The 12,455-nt window shown below is 49.6% G+C and overlaps 1 protein-coding gene across 5 annotated transcripts in view; it reads left to right on the plus strand.

Moving 5' to 3' along the window:
* Nucleotides 1-12,455, plus strand: part of DPP3 (dipeptidyl peptidase 3) — a 34,493-nt gene that overhangs the window by 20,805 nt on the left and 1,233 nt on the right. For all 5 annotated transcript variants that reach the window (XM_029208101.1, XM_029208104.1, XM_029208105.1 and 2 more), the window contains 5 exons: nt 1,215-1,277; nt 1,377-1,501; nt 1,626-1,746; nt 3,414-3,593; nt 10,555-10,717. In XM_029208101.1, the coding sequence (XP_029063934.1) occupies nt 1,215-1,277; nt 1,377-1,501; nt 1,626-1,746; nt 3,414-3,593; nt 10,555-10,717 (652 nt within the window). The remainder of the gene's footprint in view (nt 1-1,214; nt 1,278-1,376; nt 1,502-1,625; nt 1,747-3,413; nt 3,594-10,554; nt 10,718-12,455) is intronic.

Genomic DNA, 12,455 nt, shown 5'->3' on the forward strand with positions numbered 1-12,455 from the left:
CAGGAGGGGCAGTGTCTGGAGCCCGTAGTCCTGAGGCTGCAGCACTGTCTGTCTTTGCACTGCTGTTCCCTGGAGCCTGTACCTTTCCAGGTATTGAAGGGGGCCCCTTCTCCCCAGAGCTGCCCCTTCCTTCTGGCCAGCCAAAGTGGCTGGAGCGCCCTCAGCACCCACTCAGGGAATATGAGAAGACAGACAGCCTTTCTGGCAGGCCGGGAAGAGCCCACTGTGGACCCCCAGCCCGGAGCTACATGGATGACATGACTGGGGGTGGGTGGGGCAGGGCTGTCAGAGAGCGCAGCATTGGGCCTGCTCCTTGTGGGTGGAGCTGCCTCTCCGAATGGGGACGGGCTGGGCCTGGAAGTCAGGAGGATCCAGAGAGCAGCTGATGCGGGAACAGCTTGGCATTGGGCTTTGTCCAGGCTTTGAAGTCCCAGGGAAGCGGGGACACATGTGGCCCGTCGGTGGCCTTGCACAAGACAGTTCCCCTCCCTGAGCCTCAGTTGGCCCATCTGTAAAATGGGGTTCCTGACTCCTATGGTATGGCTTTTGTGAGGAATAAAGGCAAAGCCCTGGGATTTGCTTGGCACTCGATAGGCCCTCTGAAAATGGGTGTTATTGTTAAGAGACAGTGTACACAGACATTATGTGCTCTGATTCCGCTTTGGGGTTCTTAGTCTCTGAGCCTTAGTTTCCTCCTCTGTGAAGTGGGGTAGTAATAGAATGTTCCTTGGAGGGTGGTTGCAAGGGTGAAATGGATGGTGCACGCAAGACACTTGGCACATGGAGAGGACGGTTAGGGTGATGCTTCTGAGGCAGAGAGTCACATGCTGTGACCTCCTCTGCCAGCAGAGGGGCCAGGAAGGTGAGGAGCGGCCAGGCCTTCTGGTCCACCCACTGGGACATCTCCAGCTGGGCTCTGGAGATACTGAGTCCAAGTCTTCATGTGACTTTGGGCATGTGCCTCCCCATCTGGCCTGCAGTGTCACTCTCTGTGCAGGAGTAGGTGCCTGACGTTCTTCTACCTCCGGGGCTTCTGAGATGTGTCACAGGACAGGTTTGGAGGCGGCAGTGTGTCGGTGGACCTGCTGCTCCTGCCATCCACTCACTGCTCCCGGTCACCTTTCTGAGCCACTTGGATCCAGGGCTGAAGGCCTGGCCCAGGGCAGGGGCACCTTGCCCTCACCTGCCCCACATTCATGACCATTCTCCTGCAGGATGAGAAAGGAGCATTCAACTTTGACCAGGAGACAGTGATCAACCCAGAGACAGGGGAGCAGGTGAGGGTGGCCTCGGCGGAGCCTTGGGGTGCTGGGAGTGGGGTGGCCTATGGGGATGGCAGGCACCCCTAAGCTTGCTTCCTGGGCCTCCCCTCCCAGATTCAGAGCTGGTACCGGAGCGGGGAGACCTGGGACAGCAAGTTCAGCACTATTGCCTCCAGCTATGAAGAGTGCCGGGCAGAGAGCGTGGGCCTCTACCTCTGCCTCAACCCCCAAGTGCTGGAGTACGAGCAGCAGGCCTGGGTGGGGGGGACCTCCTCTGTGGATGGAGGGGGTGCTGGCAGGGAGGGCAGGGCCCGGGTAGCCTCTGACCCCCATCCCCCCTGCCACTTCCCCTCCCTCCCCCAGGATCTTTGGCTTTGAGGGGGCTGACGCAGAAGATGTGGTCTACGTAAACTGGCTCAACATGGTTCGGGCCGGACTGCTTGCTCTGGAGTTCTACACCCCTGAGGCCTCCAGCTGGAGACAGGTGGGGGCCAGGGGACCCCTCAGGAGGGAAGAGCCTTAGGTGGGGGCCAAGATCAGGATTCTGGGTGTAGGGAAGGGACAACCGTACCTATGAGGCGCATAAACTGGGTTGATCCCAGAGTCCACTGCATATGAGGGCAAGTCACGTCACTGTTGTGAGTCTCGGTGTCCCTGTCTGTGAAATGGGAGTAATAATCTCCTTGCCCACCTTTGAGGGTGAATCAGATGAGATGATTTTACTATGATCACTAACAGAGGACTTGCATAGGACTTACTCTGTGCCACTTAGTTCTAAGCGCTTTATGTGATTAACCCATTTGTCCCCAGTGTCAACCCAGGAGGTAGGTACTGTTATTACCCTCATTTTAGAGATGAGGAAATTGAAGCACAAAGCGATTAAGTAACTTGCTGGTAACAGAACCAGAATTCAAATCCAAGCAGCCTGCCTCCAGAGCCATTAGGCTACACTGTTCGGTGATGAGATGTACTTTAGAGATAGGGTAAGCAATTGAAATCTTTTAAGAAGTCAAGTAAGTCTGTTTTGAGGAGGCAATATTGTGTCATCAAAAGAACACATGGAGACTTCCCTGGTGGCGCAGTGGTTAAGAATCCGCCTGCCAATGCAGGAGACACAGGTTCGAGCTCTGGTCCAGAAAGATCCCACATGCCGTGGAGCAACTAAGCCCCTGTGCCACAACTACCAAGCCTGCTCTCTAGAACCCACGAGCCACAACTACTGAGCCCACATGCCACAACTCCTGAAGCCCACATGCCTAGAGCCCGTGCTCCGCAACAAGAGAAGCCACTGCAATAAGAAGCCCACGCACCGCAACGAAGTGTAGCCCCCGCTCACTGCAACTAAAGAAAGCCTGTGCGCAGCAACGAAGACCCAACACAGCCAAAAATAAATTTATTTTTTAAAAAAACACTTTTTTTTTTTTTTTTTTGCAGTACACGGGCCTCTCACTGTTGTGGCCTCTCCCGTAGTGGAGCACAGGCTCCGTACGCGCAGGCTCAGCGGCCATGGCTCACGGGCCCAGCCGCTCCGCGGCATGTGGGATCTTCGCAGACCGGGGCACAAACCCCTGTCCCCTGCATCGGCAGGCAGAATCTCAACCACTGCGCCACCAGGGAAGCCCTGAACACACGTTTTAGAGTCAGGAAACTTGGGTTAGTCCTTGCTCTCTCCTACGAGCTGTGTGACCCTGAGCAAGTCACTTCACCTCTCTGGGCCTCTGTTTTGTCATCTGTAAACTGCAGATAACGGTGCCCTCTTGATCCCACTGTTGAGTGCAAACAGGATTGTGGAGAAGAAAGTGCTCGGGGTCCTGGTGGCGAGGGGCCCTCTGGGGGTAACTGTTCTCATGAGGGTGGGCTGTGGAGCAGCAGAGGGGATGGTGGGTGACAAGGGGGAACATGGGGCTCTGGGTCCTGCCTGGAAATGGCCTTCCTGTCTACCAGGGCAGCCTGCCCTCCCTTGCGAGAGGAGAAGGGAAGCATTTGAGGGGAGAGGAATAGGCACAAAAGGACCCACAGGCTGGGGAAGAATAAAACGACAATAATAATTGACAATTAGTGCACACATATGATATATCAGGCCTTGGAATGAGCTCTTGATACTTCTTGCCTCGGGGTTGCAAATGATTCCTTTCTCTTTGGCCTCGGCAGGCCCACATGCAGGCCCGGTTTGTGATCCTGAGGGTCTTGCTGGAGGCTGGCGAGGGACTTGTTACCGTCACTCCCACCACAGGCTCCGATGGGCGCCCAGATGCCCAGGTCCACCTTGACCGCAGCAAGATCCGGACCGTGGGCAAGCCCGCCCTGGAGAGGTTCCTGCGGAGACTCCAGGTAAACAGGGGCCTCTCACCTTGGAGGCCCCCTCCAGCCTCACCCTGTCTCCCCACCCTGTAAAAGGGAAGGCTTCTTGGAGGAGGTGGTATTTAAGCTGGAATTTGAGTGCCAAGGAGGAACCAGCTATTAGAAGATCTGATAGCAGAAGAAACAAAGCGTAAAGCCTGGTCTTGGGACTGGAAGGAGCTTGGTGGGTTGAGAGACAGAAGGAGGAAGCCTGGAGCTTGGTGAGTGAAGGAGGGAGGGACAGTGGTCACTGCAGCCCTGACATCCCTCCCATGTAGGGATGTTTAGAGTCAGTAGACCTTTTGGGGTTCTGGTGCCAGTACTAACCAGCTGTGTAATTGGGGTAACATACTTTGCCTTGCTGGCCTCCACTTTTCTCATCTGTCAAATGAGTTACATCACCTGCCTCACCTGGTAGGAATTAAATGAAACAACATATATGTGGAACTGAGCGATAGAATGTCGTGTTATCCAAGCCAGTGTGACACAAAGTGTGGTCCAGAGACCAGCAGCAGCATCGCCCAGGACATGCAGATTCAAAGGCACCACCCCAGAACTCCTGATTCAGAAATTCTGAGTGTGGGGCCCCGAAACCTGCATGTTTACTAGCCTGCCAGGTGATTCTGACACTCAACAAAGCTGGAGGACCACCGATGGTGACCCACTCCTTACCGGGAAGTGCCTTCCATCAGAACAGGGTCCTGCTGGCTTTTTCAACCTGAAGAAGGCCCAGCCTTCAATTCAGCAAATATCTCTTTATGATTGTACTCCCACCTATTTCCAGAAGGGATGTTAGGCATTTTTCCTAAAAAGATGTGTTTGGCCATTAAAGGAAAATAAAATTAGAAATTAAAAATCATTAGATGCAAAACACAGTGCAGTGTCTTGGGTCAGATTCCGGAATAGATAAAAGACATTAGTGGGAAAACTAGTGAAATCTAAATAACGTCTAGAGTTTAGTTAATACAAATGTACCAATTTTGTAAGATGTTAACAACAGGCAAAACTGGGCCAGGGCCACACGGGAACTCTCTGTACTATCTTTGCAACTTTTCTGTAAATCTAAAATTATTCCAGAACAGTCTATTAATAATAATAAGTCACTAGATAAAGGAGTCAAATCTGCCAAATCTTCAGCCAGTATTGAACTGTGACCTAGCAGTGAGTGAACACGGCATTCCGTTCTAGAGATTGAAGCAGGGGGGTCTCTGTACGAGAGGAGTCATTCAGCAGAATGGACAGTGTCTGCAGCAGTAGTTTTACAGAAGATACGGAATATGGAAGCGTTTTTGGTGTTGCTGTTTCTTTTATTAGCCCCCAGGAAAAGCCAAGAGCAGAGCAAGGAGCCAGCCCCAGGGAAGATGAAGCCTTTTCCATAGGGAAAGGCTTCAGCCATGGGTCACAAACACAGTCATAGCTTTGGCCTACCCGTATTATAAAAGTTGGTGAGGTGAGATACAAATGTGTATTTCTGACTTCTTTGAAGGTCTGACATCAATAGACGTAATTCCCACGTGAATGATGGGCTGGAACTGAGCATCAGCCACTGCATTTGCACACTTGGACATTTGGACATGGCGTGACTCTCCAGTTTGCCGGGTCCACTACCTACCTGCCTTACTCACTTGTTCATGATAACACCTGGGTCCCGTCAGCACCCCTGTTGCCAACTCTTTGGTTTAAGCTCCTGGGGTCTAACCTGTCGACCTGATGAATGTGTGTTCACATTCTGGGTGTTAAATATCATGCAGAAGAGAGAAAGGTGAGGTATTCTCTCTAACCTTCCCCCAGGAGTTCCCAGTCGGTTTTAATTACTCCACAGCTAGGGAAAATCATTCTAACCCTGGGTCTAAGAGGGGGAGGCTTACCTGGAGGGTGCCCTAGTAGGAATCCTACTTTGCCACCTGCAAATTGCCAAAAGAAGTAAGGATCAGAGCCACGAAATGTCAGATATTTGGAAGAGAGCCACATAGACCTCCTAGCAATAATCTTTATAATCACTGAAACTAAAAGTAGGCAGCTGAAACAGGGTTTAAACCCAGCTGAAGATAAAGGAAGTTATACAGCATGTAGCACAGAGACACAAAGCTAGGAAATTTAAGAGAGAGATTAAGAGACATGGAGGATAGTGTGAAAAGGCCTAATGTACATAAACTGAAGTTCCAAGAGGAAAGGAGAGAGAAAAGGTAAGAGAGGGAATATTAGAAGAGATAATGGCTGAGAATTTTATAGAACTGATTAAAGACCCAATTCATAAATCCAGGAAGCTCTAGAGATACCAAGAATGACAAGCGGAACCCCTGTCTAGAAACATCATAGAATGGGAATTCCCTGGTGGTCCAGTGGTTAGGACTCTGCGCTTCTATTTCAGGGGGCCCAGGTTCAGTCCCTGGTCGGGGAACTAAGATCCCGCATACTGCGTAGCCAAAAAAAAAAAGTGAAGGCAAAATAAGAGTAGAAATTTAAAGGGGGACATAACTGTAAATATAGCAGGAATTTATGGCAATAACTTTTTAACTTGGATGAATGGACAAATTCCTAGAAAAATAATAACATTAAAATTGACTCATGAATAGATAGCTTGAATAATCCTATAGCCATTACAGAAATTAAATCGGTGGTCTAAAATCTTCATACAAGAAATGCTAAGCTGGGACTTGCCTGGTGACGCAGTGGTTAAGTATCCACCTGCCAATGCAGGGGACACAGGTTCGAGCCCTGGTCTGAGAAGATCCCACATGCTGCGGAGCAACTAAGCCCGTGTGCCACAACTACTGAGCCTGCGCCCTAGAGCCCGCAAGCTACAACTACTGAACCCCGTGCGCCTAGAGCCCGTGCTCTGCAACAGGAGAAGCCACCGCAATGAGAAGCCTGCCACATCACAACAAAGAATAGCCCCCCCTCGCCGCAACTAGAGAAAGCCCACGCGCAGCAACGAAGACCCAACGCAACCAAAGATAAATGATTAATTAATTTTTTAAAAATGCTAAGCTCACAGAGTTTTACAGATGAATCCTACAAAATATTCAAGTAACAGATGGTATCAATTTTATATAAACTCTTCCATACAATAGAAAAAGAGAGAATGTTCTCTACCTCCTTGTAAGTTGCCAGTTTAATCTTGATACCAAAATCGAAGATAGTTCAGGAAGGGAAAATGTAAATGCCAAAATTCTAAAACAAAATCTTAGATCAAATCCAGAAAATATCAATTTGGGTTTAATCCCAGAAATGAAAGGTTTATTTAACATCATAAAATATATTTATGAAAATCACCATATTAAAGGAGAAAAACCATGATCATCTCAATAGATTTAGAAAAAGCTCTTGAAAGTCAATATCTATTTATGATAAAAAACGCTCAGGAAACTCAGAGTCAAAAAGAGTTTCTTTTTTTTTTTTTCAAAAAGAATTTCTTTAACCGATAAGAGTTGTCAGTCGCTGTTAGACTGAGGAACAAGTCCTGAGAGCAGGTGAGGGGATTAAGGAGAGACGGGGTCAGGAGGATGGTGTACAAGCACACACACACTTTATTTCCCATCAAAACTCTTTATATATTGCAGTAGGCAATACATGTTTTTGTTAAAATCACAAGACAGGATCATCAGGCAGTATTTCCTTAGTGTTGAAGTTATAGTACAAAACATTCTGCGAACCAGAATATAAACATGCATGAGAACAGACTGTGATTACCGAAACATGCCAGGGACAAACTATAGTTAGAGAAACCGCAAGCAGCCTCACGGGCCAAGACTCATATCTTCTCTAATAATCTTTCGGGTCCTGTCAAGAATTAAGCAGGACTTTGCCATGCTTTAAGCTGCAAGAACTGTCAGCTTGCAGCTGGTTCCCGACAAAGAGTGTCTCAAAAAAAGAAAGTACAGTAAATGTCATTTGTTGAAACACTAGAACATTCCTTTTAAAATCAGGAAGAAGACAAATATACTTTCTATTTCCACTTCTGATCAACAGTGTACTGAAGGTCCTAGCTTTTAGAAGGAAACAAGAAAAACAAGTAAAAACTTTGGGCATTAGAAAGGAAGAAACAAAACTCATCGTTTTGGGAATTCCCTGGCGTTCCAGTGGTTAGGACTGTGCTTCCACTGCAGGGGACACGGGTTCTATCCCTGGTCGGGGAACTAAGATCCCGTATGCCATGTGGGCTGCCAAAAAATTTTTTTAAAAATTAAAAAAAAAACCCTCGGGCTTCCCTGGTGGCGCAGTGTTTGGGAGTCTGCCGGCCGATGCGGGGGACGCGGGTTCGTGCCCCGGTCCGGGAAGATCCCACGTGCCACGGAGCGGCTGGGCCCGTGAGCCATGGCCGCTGAGCCTGCGTGTCCGGAGCCTGTGCTCCACAACGGGAGAGGCCACGACAGTGAGGGGCCCGCGTACCGCAAAAAACAAACGAACAAACAAACAAAAACATCGTTTTGCAGATGATATGGCTGTCTACGTAGGCAAGCCAAAAGAATCTGTAAATTATTGAAAGTAATAAAAGAGTTCAGCAAGGTTGAATAAAGGCCCAAGAGCGTTTTTCATGGAACTCTACAAGCTGATGGTAAAATCTAGATGGAAGCATAAAGGACCATGAATCAGAGCCAAAACACTCTTGAGGCAAAACAGGTTGGGGACTTGTTCCACCAGATATCAAATTTTATTCTGAGACTTCTAAATTCAGTGTGGCACTGGGGCAGGAATAGACAAATTGACCAGTGGAACAGAACCAAGAGCTTTGATTGTTTGGTATATGACAGAAGTGGTGTTGCAGACCAGTGGGGAAGGAGGGACCATTTAATAGTGGCCCTGGGACAATCGATTATCCTTATGGAGAGACACTTTGGATTTCTACTTTATACCACACACAGAATTCAATCCCAGAGAGATTAAAGGCTTACACGTGAATGGCAAAGTTTTAAACTGAGAAAATATCTTTATGACCTCAGGGTGGAGGAGAATTTCTCCCCATACAAGAAGCACAGGCCATCAAGGAAGAGATCGATCCCTTTAACTACATTAAAAATGACTTTTAGGGACTTCTCTGGTGGTCCAGTGGTTACGACTTTGTGCTTCCACTGCTGTGGGCCTGGGTTTGATCCCTGGTCAGAGAACTAAGATCCCGCAAGCCATGCGGCGCAGCCAAAATAATAACAATAATAATAACTTTTATTCATCAAAACTTACCATAAAGAAGGTGAGAAGATGAGTCTTAAACTAGGATAGGGTATTTACCACATATGTGTTAACAAAAGGTTAGCATCTAAATATATAAAGAACTTTAAAAAAAAAAAAGGGGGGGAGGAAAAGACAACCCAACAGAAAAATAGGCAAAGCTCATGAACAGAAGAGGAAAATAAGTAGCCCACCAACTTGTGGGATGCTATTCCTTCTCGTTAGTCATCAGAAAAGTGCAACTTAAACAACATGAGATTTCCACCCACCATCTTGGCAAAATGAAAAACTGTCAACGCCACCCTGGTGTGCCGAGCAGGACGGACTGCCAGCCCCTGCTTCTGGGAATGTAAACAGGTGCAACAACTCTGGAAAACAATGAGGGCATCGTCCTTTAAGGATGAGCATTCACCTGACCTCCAGGCCTTGATTCTCTGAGGAAACCTGCCTCTGAGCATCAGGAGACGTACAGGATGTCCCCAGCAGCCTCAAAGGGCAAAAAGCACAGGTTACACAGCAACAGTGGAAGAGATGAAACTGTGGCGTGTTTGTAAGTGGAATACATACAGCTGTGAGAAGGGTGAATTATAACTACACGCACAAACACAGATGAATCTTAGATGTAACTCGAGCAGAAAAAGCACATCACAGGATGTGGGCAAAATTTATGGTTGAGAGTAAAACTCAGGGAAAACAAGAGACTAATGAGCACCAAGTCGAGTGCTAATTCCTCAGATCGGGGAGACCACAGGGTGCAGTCAAGGAGGGGGCGGTTGGACTGACTTTTAAGCTGGGTGGTGGTTGTATGGGTGTCTTATTCTTTATAACATACATACTATATATTTTGGGTGTGTGAAATGTTTTACTAAAAAAAGAGGGTAGGGACTTCCCTGGCGGTCCAGTGGTTAAGCCTCCGAGCTCCCACCGTAGGGTCAGTACCTGGTTGGGGAACCGAGATCCCGCATGCCATGCAGCTAAGGAAGAGTATTTGTTGAATACTAAGGATAATTGCCTGAACATTTGTCATGGTAAAAATAATTTTATTTTTTGGCTGTGTTGGGTCTTTGTTGCTGCACACAGGCTTTTCTCGAGTTGCGGTGAGCGGGGGCTACTCTTCGTTGCAGTGCACGGGCTTCTCATTGTCGTGGCTTCTCTTGTTGCAGAGCAGGGGCTCTAGGCACTCGGGCTTCAGTAGTGTGGCACGTGGGCTCAGTACTGGTGGCTCGCGGGCTCTAGAGCGCAGGCTCAGTAGTTGTGGTGCACGGGCTTAGTTGCTCCGCGGCATGTGGGATCTTCCCAGGCCAGGGCTCGAACCTGTGTCCCTTGCATTGGCAGGCAGATTCTTAACCACGGCGCCACCAGGGAAGCCCAATATTTATTTATTTATTTATTTGGCTGCACTGGGTCTTAGTTGCGGCACGTGGGATCTAGTTCCCTGACCAGGGAACAAACCCGGGCCCTCTGCGTTGGGAGCGCAGAGTCTTAGCCACTGGACCACCAGGGAAGTCCCTAAAAATGTTCAGAAAAAGAAGAGGGTGATGATAATACCTTCCTTGTCTACAGCTCAAGTGAGACACACAGAGGAGAACAATTAGCTCCACTTTCGTGTGGGCGCTTACTCTGTGCTAGCACGTGATCCGCATTCCTCGCGTATTCAGCACAGGAAAGCTGCGAGAGAGCACATGTAGTCCAGGGCTGGGCGCCGTTGGCTGTAGCCCCTGGCAAAGCCCCATGGATGCCGGGAGGGCGCCCATGATAGGCACTGACTGCTGCCTTCCCACAGGTGCTGAAGTCCACAGGGGACGTGGCTGGAGGCCGGGCCCTGTATGAGGGGTACGCGGCCGTCACCGATGCACCCCCCGAGTGCTTCCTCTCCCTCAGGGACACAGTGCTGCTCCGTAAGGAAGCCCGGAAGCTCATCGTTCAGCCCAACACTCGCCTCGAAGGTAATGGGCTCCTGAGCCCTCACTGATGGGGGCCGTGCAGAGCCCTCTGGGAGCACAGAGAAGGCCCGGAACCAACCCGGGCTCAGGAAAGGCTACCTGGGGTGGCCCTCCTCCCCATGCCAACCCTTAGGCCCACACCTTGGCATCTACCACCCCCCACACACATGGGGTCATGCTGCTTCTCAGACGGCAACAGAAGGTTTGAGGCAGGCCAGCAGGGCAGGGGCTAGTAGAACAGGCAGACCCCGGGCCTGTGAGGAGGCCAGGCATCATACCGGAGAATCAGGCCTGTCGGGGGCCCAGGAATGAGGTCAGCTCAGGCAGAGAGTTGGCACCCAGCAGGCTGAGTTGAGCCCAGGGGACAACAGGACTCGGCAGAGCCCGGAGGGAGATCAGCACCCCCGTGGTCCTTCTCCCTCCTCAAGCAATGATGCCGTTGCCAGAATCCCTGGCCCTGTCTGCCTTGCGCTTGTACCTCTTGTATTAAAGGCCCTTTTGTATTAAGAGCGTTTGCTCCTCACTGCCATAGTCATGGGCAGTTGTGAGGGTTAAATGAAATAATTACCTCCTCCTGGTGAGGAAAAAGCATTTAAAAGGTTTATTCTAAACTCTACTCTGGGGAATTCCCTGGTGGCCCAGTGGTTAAGACCCGGCGCTTTCACTGCCAGGGCATGGGTTCAATCCCTGGTCAGGGAACTAAGATCCCCGCAAGACATGTGGTGCGGCCAAAAGAAAAAATTAATAACAATGAAAATGCACCTCATTTAAAAAATAAAATAGAGGAGTTTGGCCCCCACCCCTTGGCAACCCTCTCCCCGGCTCCCCACCCTCCAGGCACACCCCCTGAGCTATCACCCAGCTTCCTCTTCTTCAAACGGCTGTCACTCTGCCATTTTCCTGTCTGCTCGTCTGCTCATCTCCATGGCAGCAGGAGCAGCACATCCCTGACACCTGGCACAGGGCCTGGCCCACAGGAGCCTCTCAATGCCTGTCAGATGAGTGAGAGAATGGATCATGCCGGGCACACAGTCAGTGCTCATTACATGGACAATATCGTCATTGCTTTGACTGTCCAGCCCTGGGCAGGCATTGGGGTTGGACTACTCACGTCTAGTAGTTCACAGCCCATTAGGAATAAGCCAGAGAGAGAAATGATCTTACAAGGGAAGTGTTCATGGGTGCCCAAGAGACGCAAACAGTGGTCTGAACACTTAGAGAAGGGAAGATCACCTCTACTTTTGAGGGACTCAGGGAAGGGTCTGGGGAGGAAGTGGGGGTGAAGCTTTAAGGCCTGAAGAACAGGTTGAATCCTCAGAGGTGGTGGTGGTGGTGGAAATGTTGATGATTGTAGCTAACTTTTGAGGACTTCCGTGTCAGAGTCTGCGTAAACTTTCCATGGATCAACTCCCAACAACTCAATGAGGAAGTTATTATCCCCATTTTTCAGCTGGAAACCAAGACACGGAAGGGAATGTACTTGCTTGAGGTCACACAGTTAGTGGGTGGCAGGACCAGGATTTGAACTTGGGCCATCTGAACTCAGAGCCTGTGCTCTTAGCTGCGTACATCCCATGATGCCACAGAGCACAGCAAGGTGCTGTGAGTCGGTAGAGCAGCGGAAGGATGTTAGAGGGAAGTGCTTCCCAGGAGTATTCAGGAACACCCCATAAGTGAGATGGGTGCCCTGGGAACAGCCTCACTTAACAGGTGAATAATAGGTTCAGAGGTCGTGATGCTC

The sequence above is a fragment of the Monodon monoceros genome, unplaced genomic scaffold (genome assembly GCF_005190385.1).
Source record: "Monodon monoceros isolate NGI ecotype Baffin Bay Population unplaced genomic scaffold, NGI_Narwhal_1 Super_Scaffold_7, whole genome shotgun sequence".
Lineage (NCBI taxonomy): Eukaryota > Metazoa > Chordata > Mammalia > Artiodactyla > Monodontidae > Monodon > Monodon monoceros.